The sequence below is a fragment of the Phyllobates terribilis genome, unplaced genomic scaffold, assembly GCF_046119375.1.
Source record: "Phyllobates terribilis strain yellow unplaced genomic scaffold, ASM4611937v1 Scaffold_3__8_contigs__length_932513732, whole genome shotgun sequence".
In the NCBI taxonomy this organism is placed as follows: domain Eukaryota; kingdom Metazoa; phylum Chordata; class Amphibia; order Anura; family Dendrobatidae; genus Phyllobates; species Phyllobates terribilis.
The window spans coordinates 587,608,417-587,622,878 of NW_027362763.1; the positions used below are offsets into that span (position 1 = coordinate 587,608,417).

The window sequence follows — 14,462 nt, forward strand, 5'->3', positions numbered from 1 at the left end:
TAAAAAAAAGTTAAATGTTCATTTTATTCTTCCACATTCCAAAAATTCCTGTGAAGCACCTGAAGGGTTAATAAAGTTCTTGAATGTGGTTTTGAGCACCTTGAGGGGTGCAGATTTTAGAATGGTGTCACTTTTGGGTATTTTCTGTCATAAAGACCTCTCAAAGTGACTTCAAATGTGATGTGGTCCCTAGAAAAAATGGTTTTGTAAATTTTGTTGGAAAAATGAGAAATCGCTGGTCAACTTTTAACCCTTATAGCTCCATAACAAAAAAAAATGTTGGTTCCAAAATTGTGCTGATGTAAAGTAGACATGTGGGAAATGTTATTTATTAACTATTTTGTGTGACATATCTCTCTGATTTAAGGGCATGAAAATTCAAATTTTGAAAATTGCAAAATGTTCAAAATTTTCGCCAAATTTCCATTTTTTTCACAAATAAACGCAAGTGATATCGAAGAAATTTTACCACAATCATGAAGTACAATATGTCACGAAAAAACATTCTCAGAATCAGGGGGATCCGTTGAAGCGTTCCCGAGTAATTACCTCATAAAGTGACAGTGGTCAGAATTGTAAAAATTGGCCTGGTCATTAACGTGCAAACCACCTTGGGTTGTAAAGGGGTTAAACAACTGAATGAACATCCTCTGAGCCCGGTGATTCCATAATTTTTGCCAGGGGTTGTAGGAATATCTAGGCAATATCCATATATTGCTGGCACTGACACTTTATAGGGCATTTGCACTTTATGTTCCCTGTTCATTACGTAGAGACAGCACCTATTGTCCCTAAACTCCACATTGATCATTAATAGCTATATTGTTGGCATTCAATATATGCTTCATTCAGATTTCTTGCATAGTGAACCTTTGGATAGAGTCCCATATGTATAACCTTGGTTAGCTGAAATTTTCCTGCTTAACTTTTTAGTTGTTCCTTTGTAATATTTTATTATGATTCAATAAAGTTGTAATTTTAAATTTCATTGTGTCATAGACTCCGTTATACCCACTGGTGTTGCCTATAGTGGGTGAAGTGCTATATATATTGATTTGGAGTGATTAATTTGTTTGTTTTCACATGTGCTAATTTATATATATAATATATATATATATATATATATATATATATATATATATATATATATATATATATATATATATATATATATATATATATATATATATATATACGTGTGTGTATAATACACGGCTCAAAAAACTAAAGGGAACACTTAAACAACAGAATATAACTCCAAGTAAATCAAAATTCTGTGAAATCCAACTGTCCACTTAGGAAGCAACACTGATTGACAATCAATTTCACATGCTGTTGTGCAAATGGAATAGACAATAGATGGAAATTATTGGCAATTATCAAGACACTCTCAATAAAGGAGTGGTTCTGCAGGTGGGGACCACAGACCACATCTCCGAACCAATGCTTTCTGGCTGATGTTTTGGGCACTTTTGAATGTTGGTTGTGCTTTCACACTCGTGGTAGCATGAGACGGACTCTACAACCCACAGAAGTTGCTCAGGTAGTGCAGCTCATCCAGGATGGCACATCAATGCGAGCTGTGGCAAGAAGGTTTGCTGTGTCTGTCAGCGTAGTGTCCAGAGGCTGGAGGCGCTACCAGTAGACAGGCCAGTACACCAGGAGATGTGGAGGGGGCTGTAGGAGGGCAACAACCCAGCAGCAGGACTTCTACCTCTGCCTTTGTGCAAGGAGGAACAGGAGGAGCACTGCCAGAGCCCTGCAAAATGACCTCCAGCAGGCCACAAATGTGCATGAGTCTGCACAAATGGTTAGAAACAGACTCTATGAGGGTGGTATGAGGGCCCGACGTCCACAGATGGGGGTTGTGCTCACAGCCCAACACCATGCAGGACGCTTGGCATTTGCCACAGAACACCAGGATTGGCAAAGTCGCCACTGGCGCCCTGTGCTCTTCACAGATGAAAGCAGGTTCACACTGAGCACATGTGACAGACATGACAGAGTCTGTAGACGCTGTGGAGAGCGATCTGCTGCCTGTAACATCCTTCAGCATGACCGGTTTGGCAGTGGGCAAGTAATGGTGTTGGGTGTTATTTCTTTGGAGGGCCGCACAGCCCTCCATGTGCCCGCCAGAGGTAGCCTGACTTCCATTAGTTACCGAGATGAGATCCTCAGACCCCTTGTGAGACCATATGCTGGTGCGGTTGGCCCTGGGTTCCTCCTAATGCAGGACAATGCCAGACCTCATGTGGCTGGAGTGTGTCAGCAGTTCCTGCAAGATGATGGCATTGAAGCTATGGACTTGCCCGCCCGTTCCCCAGACCTGAATCCGATTGAGCACATCAGGGACATCATGTCTCGCTCCATCCACCAACGTCATGTTGCACCACAGACTGTCCAGGAGTTGGAGGATGCTTTAGTCCAGGTCTGGAAGGAGATCCCACAGGAGACCATCCGCAACCTCATCAAGAGCATGCCTAGGCGTTGTAGGGAGGTTATACAGGCACGTGGAGGCCACACACAATACTGAGCCTCATCAGGAGCATGCCCAGGCATTGTAGGGAGGTCATACAGGCACGTGGGGGCCACACACAATACTCAGCCTCATCAGGAGCATGCCCAGGCATTGTAGGGAGGTTATACAGGCACGTGGAGGCCACACACAATATTGAGCCTCATTTTGGCTTGTTTTAAGAACATTACAGGCTAATCCAACTTTGATGTAATGTGTTTTTCCACTTTAATTTTGGGGGTGACTCCAAATCCAGGCCTCCATTGGTTAATAAATTTGATTTTCATTGATTTTTGTGTGATTTTGTTGTCAGCACATTCAACTTTGTACACAACAAAGTATTCAATGAAAATATTTCATTCATTCAGATCTAGGATGTGTTATTTGAGTGTTCCCTTTATTTTTTGAGCAGTGTATATATACATATAATATGTATATGTCTGTGTGAATGTACAGTACAGACCAAAAGTTTGGACACACCTTCTCATTTAAAGATTTTTCTGTATTTTCATGACTATGAAGATTGTACATTCACACTGAAGGCATCAAAACTATGAATTAACACATGTGGAATTATATACTTAACAAAAAAGTGTGAAACAACTGAAAATATGTCTTATATTCTAGGTTCTTCAAAGTAGCCACCTTTTATTTTGATGTCTGCTTTGCACACTCTTGGCATTCTCTTGATGAGCTTCAAGAGGTAGTCACCGGAAATGGTCTTCCAACAATCTTGAAGGAGTTCCCAGAGATGCTTAGCACTTGTTGGCCCTTTTGCCTTCACTCTGCGGTCCAGCTCACCCCAAACCATCTCGATTGGGTTCAGTTCTGGTGACTGTGGAGGCCAGGTCATCTGGCATAGCACCCCATTACTCTCCTCCTTGGTCAAATAGCCCTTATACAGCGTGGAGGTGTGTTTGGGGTCATTGTCCTGTTGAAAAATAAATGATGGTCCAACTAAACGCAAACCGGATGGAATAGCATGCCGCTGCAAGATGCTTTGGTAGCCATGCTGGTTCAGTATGCCTTCAATTTTGAATAAATTCCCAACAGTGTCACCAGCAAAGCACCCCCACACCATCACACCTCCTCCTCCATGCTTCACGGAGGGAACCAGGCATGTAGAGTCCATCCGTTCACCTTTTCTGCGTCGCACAAAGACACGGTGGTTGGAACCAAAGATCTCAAATTTGGACTCATCAGACCAAAGCACAGATTTCCACTGGTCTAATGTCCATTCCTTGTGTTCTTTAGCACAAACAAGTCTCTTCTGCTTGTTGCCTGTCCTTAGCAGTGGTTTCCTAGCAGCTATTTTACCATGAAGGCCTGCTGCACAAAGTCTCCTCTTAACAGTTGTTGAAGAGATGTCTGCTGCTAGAACTCTGTGTGGCATTGACCTGGTCTCTAATCTGAGCTGCTGTTAACCTGCGATTTCTGAGGCTGGTGACTCGGATAAACTTATCCTCAGAAGCAGAGGTGACTCTTGGTCTTCCTTTACTGGGGCGGTCCTCATGTGAGCCAGTTTCTTTGTAGCGCTTGATGGTTTTTGCAACTGCACTTGGGGACACTTTCAAAGTTTTCCCAATTTTTCGCACTGACTGACCTTCATTTCTTAAAGTAATGATGGCCACTTGTTTTTCTTTACTTAGCTGCTTTTTTGTTGCCATAATACAAATTCTAACAGTCTATTCAGTAGGACTATCAGCTGTGTATCCACCAGACTTCTGCACAACACAACGGATGGTCCCATCCCCATTTATAAGGCAAGAAATCCCACTTATTAGACCTGACAGGGCACACCTGTGAAGTGAAAACCATTTCCGATGACTACGTCTTGAAGCTCCTCAAGAGAGTGCAAAGCAGTCATCAAAGCAAAAGGTGGCTGCTTTGAAGAGCCTAGAATATCTACCGTATATTCCGGCGTATAAGACTACTTTTGAAGACTGAAAAATCTTCTGTCTAGTCTGGGGTCGTCTTATACGCCGGTAATGCTTTTGAACTTTCAGAAATTGACATGCGGGGATACTCTGGGGGTGTTAATAAGCTGCCGTGGCCGTATCCCTGCCATGTCGGAGTTAATATAAGGTGGAGGGAGTTAAAATACGGCGGCGGTAGGTCCAGACAGTCAGCGCTTCTGTGCTGAAACTGACACATCGCTGCGTATTCCCAGCTCCGGACACAGCGCAGGGCTTCTGTGCCGACAGCTTTCACTTGTCACAGAAGCGCTGCGCTGTGTCCGGAGCAGGGAAGTTCGCATCGCTTCTGTGACAATATATGAAAAGCCGGCAATTCAGCAGCGGCATAAGCCGGCACCCGACAATTTAGAATAGAAAGAATAGAGCTTCACACACAGATTAGATAGATAGAAACATGTCAGTCACATATATATGAAGTACAGTGACAGTATTGCTTACTGTACTTGTCATTTAGTGTAAAGGATTTATTAAAACAAATAATAGTGTTTTCATGCACCGTCTCTTTAAAAAAGCCGGCCGGCAATTCAGCAGCGGTACCCGACAATTTAGAATAGAAAGAATAGAGAATCACACATAGATTAGATAGATAGAAACATGTCAGTCACATATATAAGAAGTACAGTGATAGTGTTGGTTACTGTACTTGTCATCTAGTGTTAAAATAAAGGATTTATTTAAAAAAAAATTGGCGTGGGGTTCCCCTTAATTTTAGGCTCTAGCGGAGGTTAAGCAGACAGCTGGGGCAGATGTTTGAAGCCTGGGAAGGGGGTAATACCCACGGAGCTTCCCAGGCTACTAATATCAGCCCCCAGCTGAATACCTAGCCTTTACTAGCTATTAAAATGGGGGACCCCCCCAAAAAAATGACGTGGGGTCCCCCCTAATTTAATAGCTAGCAAAGGCTAGGCAGACAGCTGGGGGCTGATATTAATAGCCCAGGAAGGGAGCCATGAATATTGGCCCCCTCCCAGGCTAGAAACACCAGCCGTCAGCCGCCCCAGAAATGGCGCATCCATAGGATGCGCCAATTCTGGCACTTAGCCTCGCTCTTCCACGCTGCCCTGGTGCGGTGGCAGGGGGTAATAGGGTTGGGGTTGATGTCAGCTTATAATGCCAGCTGACATCAAGCCCAGGTTAGTAATGGAGAGGCGTCTATAAGACACCCCCATTACTAACCCCATAGTAAAAGTTAAAAGAAAACACAAACACCCAGAATAAAGTCCTTTAATTGAAATAAAGACACAATTCTTTATTGTTCTAAATTAAACCATACTTACCATCACGCCCATTCCAGCTGAAGCCAACGATCTCCTGCAATAAAAGAAAAATAATAAACCAACATCATCCTTACCTTTCCATGGTTCCCACGACAGCTTCAGCTCTGCTACATCGAGATGACAGGCTGGACCGCAGCAGAACGCCGCCATCCAGCCTGTCATCCCGCAGACACTGAGAAGCGCAGGCATGCTTGCGCTCTGCAGTGTCTGGCTGTGACGGCATCCAGATGAGCCGACAATGAACTCAGCTCACCTCCTGGACGTCCGTCACTGACAGCGTGGGAAACTTCTACTGCGCATGCGGGGAGCAGGAGAATTTTCCCACGCTGTCAGTGACGTGCATGAGGTGAGCCGAGTTCATTGGACATGATCTCGGCTCATCTGGATGCCGTCACAGTCAGACACTGAGGAGCACAAGCATGCCTACGCTTCTCAGTGTCTGCCGCATGGCAAGCTGAACGGCAGCGTTCTGCTGCGGTGCAGCCTGTCATGTGAATGTAGCAGAGCTGGACCGGTCCTGGGAACCATGGAAAGGTAAGGATGATGTTGCTTTATTATTTTACTTTTATTGCAGGAGATCGTTGGCTTCAGCTGGAATGGGCGTGACGGTAAGTATGGTTTAATTTAGAACATTAAAAAATTGTGTCTTTATTTCAATTAAAGGACTTTATTCTGGGTGTTGTGTTTTTTTTAATTACTTTACTAGAAATTCATGGTGGTCATGTCTAATATTGGCGTGACCCCATGAATTTCGGGCTTAGGGCCAGCTGATAATGCCAAGCTGGCCCTAACCCCTTTATTACCCAGTGAGCCACCGCACCAGGGCCCTGGATGAGTTGGGTACAGCGCCAGAAGATGGCGCTTCTATGAACGCGCCATTTTCCGGGGTGGCTGCGGACTGCAATTTGCAGCGGGGGGGGCCCAGAAAGCTTGGGTCTCCCTGCGCTGCAGATTCCAGCCCCCAGCTGCCTAGTTGTACCTGGCTGGACACAAAAATAGGGCGAAGCCCCACGTCTTTTTTTTTTAATTATTTCATGAAATAATTAAAAAAAAAAGGGCTTCCCTATATTGTTGTGTCCGGCCAGGTACAAATAGGCAGCTGGTGGTTGGGGGCAGCCCGTTCCTGCCTGCTGTACCTGGCTGGACACAAAAATATGGCGAAGCCCACGTCAACATTTTTGGGAAAAATTAATTACAAAATTAATAATAATTTAGGGACTGCATCTTTATTAACCCCTCAATTGTCATTTAATGTTAAAATAAAGGATTTTTTAAAAAGAAAATTGGCGTGGGATCCACCATCATTATAGTCTCTAGCGGAGGTTAAGCAGACGGCTGGGGCAGATGTTTGAAGTCTGGGAAGGGGGTAATACCCACGGAGCTTCCCAGGCTACTAATATCAGCCCCCAGCTGAATACCTAGCCTTTACTAGCTATTAGAATGGGGGACCCCCCCAAAAAATGACGTGGGGTCCCCCCTATTTTAATATGTTTATGAGTGACAGTTTTCCTGCTATATACCTGCATGTCATAACAATTTAAATTAAAAAAGGACCATGTTAAATTCAAATCTGTTTTTTTTAAATTTTTACCGGTGTTTGGTATGCGTTGGAAAAGGGGTAGTCTTATACGGTGAATATATCCTAAACTCTATATTTTAACAGGAAAGTAGGGGGGTCGTCTTATACATCAGGTCGTCTTATACGCCGGAATATACGGTGTATATATATATATATAATCGTCTTATCCCGTCTGTCTGTCTGTCCAGGAAATCCCGCGTCGCTGATTGGTCCGGCCGCTGCCAATCAGCGACGCGGAATTTCAGAAAAAGACGGCGGCCGTTAGCGGCTCATCTGCCGGACGGAGGTCAGCGGCGATGCAGCAGGGAGATGACCGGCACTAGCCGCTCATCTCCCGGCTACTGGCAGCACAAGTACCCCGACGGGCGGCGCCGCTGACCTCCATGCGGCTACCGTCGGGAGATCAGCGGCTTAGCCCGCTGATCTCCCGACGGCAAGTGTGAAGGGAGGACCGGGGAGCGGCGCCGCCTATCGGGATACTTCTGCTGCGAGTAGCTGCTCGTCTCCCAGCTGCTCGCAGCGGAAGTACCCGCAGAGGCAGCGCGGCTCCCCGGTCCTCACTAATAAGATTCGCTGATTGGTCAATCAGCAATTTTGGCGCCAAATTTAAACACCGCTCTGCTGATTGGTCGCGACCGATCAGCGATTTTGGCGCCAAATTTTAACACCACTCTGCTGATTGGTCGTGGCTGGCGGTCGCGTCCAATCAGCAGAGCGGTGTTTAAATTTGGAGCCAATAATGGTGATTGGTCGCAGCCGGCGGTCGCGACCAATCAGAGCGGTGTTTAAATTTGGCGGTGGCCGGCCGTGACCAATCAGCGATATTGGCGCCAAATTTAAACACCGCTCTGCTGATTGATGGCGGTCGCAACCAATCAGGACCAATCAGCATTATTGGGGTCAAATTTAAACCCCGCTCTGCTGATTAGTCGCGACCGCCGGCCATGACCAATCAACGATATTGGCACCAAATTTAAACACCGCTTTGCTGATTGGTCGCGAATAATCTGCGATTTTGGTGCCAAATTTAAACATGCTCTCCAGTCCTCACTAACACGGTGCGCTGATTGGTCGCGTCCGCCGCCCGCGAACAATCGGCGCTTTTGGCGCCAAATTTAAACACCGCTCTGCTAATTGCGCCCGGTCGGCCGCATACATATTCTAGAATACCCGATGCGTTAGAATCGGGCCTCCATCTAGTAAGACATATTTTCAGTTGTTTCACAATTTTTTTGTTAAGCATATAATTCCACATGTGTTAATTCATAGTTTTGATGCCTTCAGTGTGAATGTACAATTTTCATAGTGATGAAAATACAGAAAAATCTTTAAATGAGAAGGTGTGTCCAAACGTTTGGTCTGTACTGTATCTACACGCACAATATATATATATATATATATATATATATATATATATATATATATATATATATATATATATATATATATATATATATATATATATATATATATATATATATATATATATATATATATATATATATAATTACATATTATACACACACTCAGTGACTTCCCCACTTCTGAGAACTGGTCAGTAGCCTGGCAGTAAGGGTATGTGCACACGATGCAGAAATGAAGCAGGAAATTTCTGCATCTCCCTGGCAGAAAAACGCATGCGGATTGTACATGCGTTTTTCCTGCGGAATACATGCGGATTCACATGCGTTTCCGCATGCGGATTGACAAGCGCTTTCCAAGCGATTTTAGCATCACTTGGAAAGTGCTTGACAACTTGGTCACACGATATAAATCCATGCAAACAGCAAGGATTTATATAGTGTGACCGTAAGAATGTTTAAAAATAAAAAAATAAAGCTATACTTGCCCTCTGATGGCCCGGCTTGTGCTGCCTCGTTCGTTCCTGGCTGCCGGGATATCGCGAGACACTGCGCTGAAGGGCCTGCGGTCACATGACTGTGACATCACCGAAGGTCCTTCAGTCTTGCACGCAAGCAGAGGGAAGGAGATCGGGGGCCGTCGGAAGGTGCGTTCTAATGCAAGTCAATGGTGGCGAAAACGCCACGTTTCCGCAAAATTAATGGACATGCTGCGGATTTTTGAGCGCAGCATAAATGCTGCGGAAAAATCCACAGTGTGGGCACAGCACATGCGGATTTCCATTGGGGAACATTGCTGCCCTTCTACCTTGCGTTTTTAATGCGTTTCTGCAGCTTTTCCTCAGCTGCAGAAACGCTGCGGAAACGCATAAAAAACGCATCGTGTGTGCACAGCCTAATAGTATAATGTCAGTCTGCCTGACATTTTATCTATTTTACTAATTTATATAGCACCATTAATTCCCCAGCGCTTTTCAGACATCAACATCGCTTTCTACATTAGGGTTCACAATCTAAATTCCCTATCAGTATGTCTTTGGAGTGTGGGAGGAAACTGTATTTCCAGGGGGGAACCCACAGAAACACAGTGAGAGGTTGTGATTGGTGGGATTTGAACCCTAACAGTGCTAAACACTGAGCCCAGACATGTTCTCACCTCCTGTCACCACTAAACACTGTAAGTAGTAGCAGTGAGCTGCAAGAAAATGGTGCTGACTCCCCCCACTGCTGTGAACTGCACATAAAAGGGGGCATTGATGTGGAAACCTATATGGAAAGTTTTAGAAGAAACTCAAGTTTTCACACCTAACAGAAAAAAAATGATTTTGCCAGTTTTCATCAAATTAGGGAGTCGATCGATCAGAAACAAGGGCACACAGTGTCTGTTTAGTGTACGGGCTTCTCTGACTCTCATATGCCCAGTCACAACCACAGAGATAAGGAAAAGGGAATGGCTTTACATTACTTAAGGAAGAAGATATTTTATTTGGGAAAGAAAGTATTTTAATTGGGAATAACAAGGTCACAAAACATGTAAACTGCTGAATTCCTTGAAACTAGCTCTGTCCAGTTTACTATACTTTCCGAAGCCAAGAAAAGCTTAACACGGACACATCTATATCACATACAACGCCCTGTGTTATTGCTTTTATGAATAACACATAAAGCAAATACTGAAATACAAAATTATCAAACAAATATAGGTATATTTAATTGTCTAAATAATAATTAAAGCAAATTATAAAATATTTACAATAACTGAGTACACAGATCACAGCTGATGCAGCCATAGCTTAGGAGCTTTGGTCAGTGCCCCATAAATTTTGCCAGCATTGTGAGAATATATATTTTGACTATTTTTTCTCTCCTCCTGTTTTATTAACAGATGGAAGGCAAAGAAATTCAACTAGAGAATGACCTAAAACCACTTCAGTTTTATTCTATGGAAAATGGAGATTGTGTCTTGGTCAGATGGTAAAACAAGGATGGAATATGATTCTGCATGACAGTGGAACTCCGTCAACTGCAAAATGTTTTCTAAAAGATTTTTATACTCCAGTAACCTGCCGCTTTCATCCAGCGACCTTTGATTTTGCCTAATGAGCTGTAGTAGAAGTTATTTTCCCACATGTATTTTAGGGATATCCAGTATTTTAAAATAAACATAAATGTAACAATGTGTAGTATTATTTTTATTTGCATATTTTATGCACTATATTGTATTATTTGCATATTTCGTACACTACTTTATCTATTTCATCATCATTTTGCAGTTTCTGAGTGTTGGGACATGGTGCACCTTAATGTCTATAATTATGCAATCATTGGTGGATGCAGCGGCATTGATACAGGCCCTGCCACTTGTATTTTTTTAAAAATCCATTTTATTTTAGTGTCCCAAATAGTATTTCTAAGGAGTCTGACTTTTTGTTTGATTCCCTGAATGGCGCCACAATGGTCTACCACCCTCCTAAACAACCATTGCCCAAACATATCTGTAAGGCTGCCACCAGGCACTACTAGTTTCACTCCATGGCATTTTCTGATGCCAACCTAGGATGCAAGGTACTTCAAGCTGCAGTGTGCTATAGCAGATAACATGGCAGACACTTCCCGTTATTGTTTTTCCCCACTCTCTGAGACTGGTTTTGAATGTCGCTTGGTGCTATGTTCCCAAATGATATTACAGAGAGCTGCTTTTTTTATTGGATTCACAGATCCGGCCCTCAGTTTTAGGTTGTCCTGCACTTGAGCCTGTTTGGTTCATTCCTCTGTGATCAGGAGTCATGATGTTGGTTCATCTTATAATCTGATTTTTGCACAAACTGATTTGCTTAGTGTCTGTAGGGTGAGTCTTTCTTGCGGCATAGGTGAACCAAACACTTTTTTGGAGGGTCAGGGTCATTTACCATGTTTTGTTTCCCAATAAGTCCAAAAAATAAAAAATATTATGCTGAATCCAAAATCTGCACTTATCCACTCCATACCTCATATATGTCATCTGCACATTGCAATAAAATGGCATCTTTATGAGGAGTAAAGATGCTGTACTTCTACAGATTCCGGTCTTTGCTACCAACCAGGAAGGCACCATTAAAAGCTGTGCTTAAAGTTAACCCCTTTGCACCAAAGCTATTTTTCACCTTCCTAACCACATTAAGTTTTTCAAATCTGACCATTGTCACTTTAAGACCATGTCCCCACTATTCGTATTTGGTCAGTATTTTTTCTCAGGAGTGGGTGAAAAATGCAAATGCATCTGGAATCGCGAGTGGATGCCATGTCACTTCTAAGGGAGGGAGCAGCCTTTGACTTTTTACACGCAAAATTGGCTGGAATCGCGAGTGGACGCCATGTCGTGTTTCTCGAGCCCCTGATGTGCCTAAAAAGTGAAAACCGCCCACAAGTGACCCCATTTTGGAAACTAGATATCTAGATGTGTGGTGAGCACCTTGAACCCCCAGGTGCTTCACAGACGTTTATAGCATAGACACATGAAAATAAAAAATCACATTTTTTCCACAAAAATTATCTTTTAGCCACAATTTTTTTATTTTCACAAAGTTAACAGGAGAAAATGGACCACAAAAAATGTTCAACACTTTCTCTGGAGTATGCCGCTATCCCTTATGTTGGGGAAAACTACTGTTTGGGCACACAACAAGGCTCAGAAGGGAAGGGGTGACTGTTTGGAGTGCAGACTAAACAGTGGAAATCCCCCACATGTGACCATATTTTGGAAACTAGACTCCCCAAGGAATTTATCTAGATATGTGGTGAGCACCTTGCACCCCCAGGTTCTTCATAGAAATTTATAACTTTGAGCCATGAAAATAAAAAATAACATTTTTTGCCACAAACGTTTTTTAGCCAAAATTTTTTTTTTCATTTTCACAAGAGTAACAGGAGAAAATGGACCGCAAAAACTGTTGTGAAATTTCCTCTGAGTATGCCGTTAACCTATATGTGGTGGAAAACTACTGCACGTTTGGGCTCGAAATGGAAGGAGTGACTGGAGCGCAGATTTTGATGTAATGGCCTGCGAGCGCCTTGTCGCGTTTGGAGAGCCCCTGACTGGACCGTATTTACCATTAGGCACTAGAGGGCAGGTGCCTAGGGCGGCACATTATTTATTTATTTTTTTTAAACTCCCCTCTGTCTATCTTCAGACTTAAGTAATTCTGGTGTTTTTCTGATGAGGGGGGGCAGGGGGTGGGTAAAGGTTGTTGTTTTTTTGCTTAGTTGAGGGCAGACAGAATGAGCTGCAGCGTGAAGCAGTGGAAAAAGAAAGCTCAGCGCTGATTGGTGGTGCATCACACATCAGCCCCTACTGACTGCCATTCCAATCAGATGAAAGATTAAATACATGCACATTGTGCATAAAGAAAACTGAAGGCAGCGCTGAGGAGGAGGAAGCTCTGAGTCTTCAGTTATCTCCTGCTGCTCCATGAGATGGTCCTACAGCAGGACAGTGTAAATACAGCAGTTCTACATTAACACTGCTTGCTGTGCTCCTGTTGTGTTAAGCACTGATGGGGGAGGGCAGGAGACTCAGGACTCGCAACATCATTTCTCTTGGAAGAAGGATGGGAGTGTGTCACACAAGAGCTGGAGATCTGGTGTAGATGATCCTTCCCTCATATTCATGATATTATCCCCAGGACTGTGGAGTTGAAGTCTGAGTCGTGGAGTCTGAGTTGGTGTCCCATTTTGGTAGAATTGGAGTCGGTATAAAATGGACTCCAACTCCTAAAATGTATAATAAATTGGGTACAGTAGTTCAATGCAGTTTGTGGGGAATATTTTTTTTCAGAAGAATTTGGGAAAGTTATGAAATGTCCTATAAATATCTGTCCTATTCCTGATCTAAGGATCTAGACTTATAGCGGAGATGAATCTGTGCTACAGTAAATTTATCACTTAAACATGAGCCATGTATGAGGGAGTCGGTGTCATGGAAATTGAGGCTTCAGAGGTTTGGTTTACTGACTCCACAGCCCTGATTATCCCCCCTTCCTGTGTTCTGTGGACAGGACAAAGATCTGGTTTCTAGAAGTCTGGCATGGTGTGATCCCTGACCTGTGTCTAAACCTCATGGTGGGGGACAGGGCTGCCACTAAGAATTTTTAGGGCTCCATACTGACAAAATTTCTGGACCCCCTTGAGACTCTGCCCAGGCTCCACCCCAGCTCCGCCTATACTCCACGAACCTTCCACAGTCCCACCGCCCACTCTTGGAAAAACGCCACTTCTTCACCACGTCTTCACTAATCTTACATGAACAGTTCCCATCGAAAACCAGATCACGTACACAGCCAGGAACTTTTATTTTGGCCAAAAGATTTTTTTAAGATGCCACCTAGACCAGGCAGATTCTTTTTGCCAGGCCCTACTCTACTTTAACCTATTAAACATTTCTTATAAATATCCAATACTTACACTAACCTCTTTCAAAGAATTTTTCTGGGATCTGGAAAAATCACTGCTACAAAGACTGCGTACCTGGTGGGAGTCCACTACATTACAACAATATATTGACAATAAAATGATCCCGAGAGGACTAAGGATTAAAAAGACCTGTACTATATCATTCAACAGAGACTTCAACAGAGAGTGGAATGATATTTTGAGTGACTTTCCACATAAGTTAATGACATTAATTATAAAATGTGAACAGAAAAAACTACAAGAACTTGAAACTGTTATTAATAAGTTGCAGGACTCTCTTAATAGTTTTTCAGGCAACCCAGAATA

The 14,462-nt window shown here is 43.3% G+C and overlaps 1 protein-coding gene across 2 annotated transcripts in view; it reads left to right on the forward strand.

The window, feature by feature from the left end:
• TBCE (tubulin folding cofactor E) overlaps positions 1–10,838 on the forward strand; it is a 174,539-nt gene extending 163,701 nt beyond the window's left edge. For both annotated transcript variants that reach the window (XM_073671478.1, XM_073671479.1), the window contains exon 17: positions 10,594–10,838. In XM_073671478.1, the coding sequence (XP_073527579.1) occupies positions 10,594–10,686 (93 nt within the window). In that variant the 3' untranslated portion in view covers positions 10,687–10,838. The remainder of the gene's footprint in view (positions 1–10,593) is intronic.
• Positions 10,839–14,462: the final 3,624 nt, after the last annotated feature.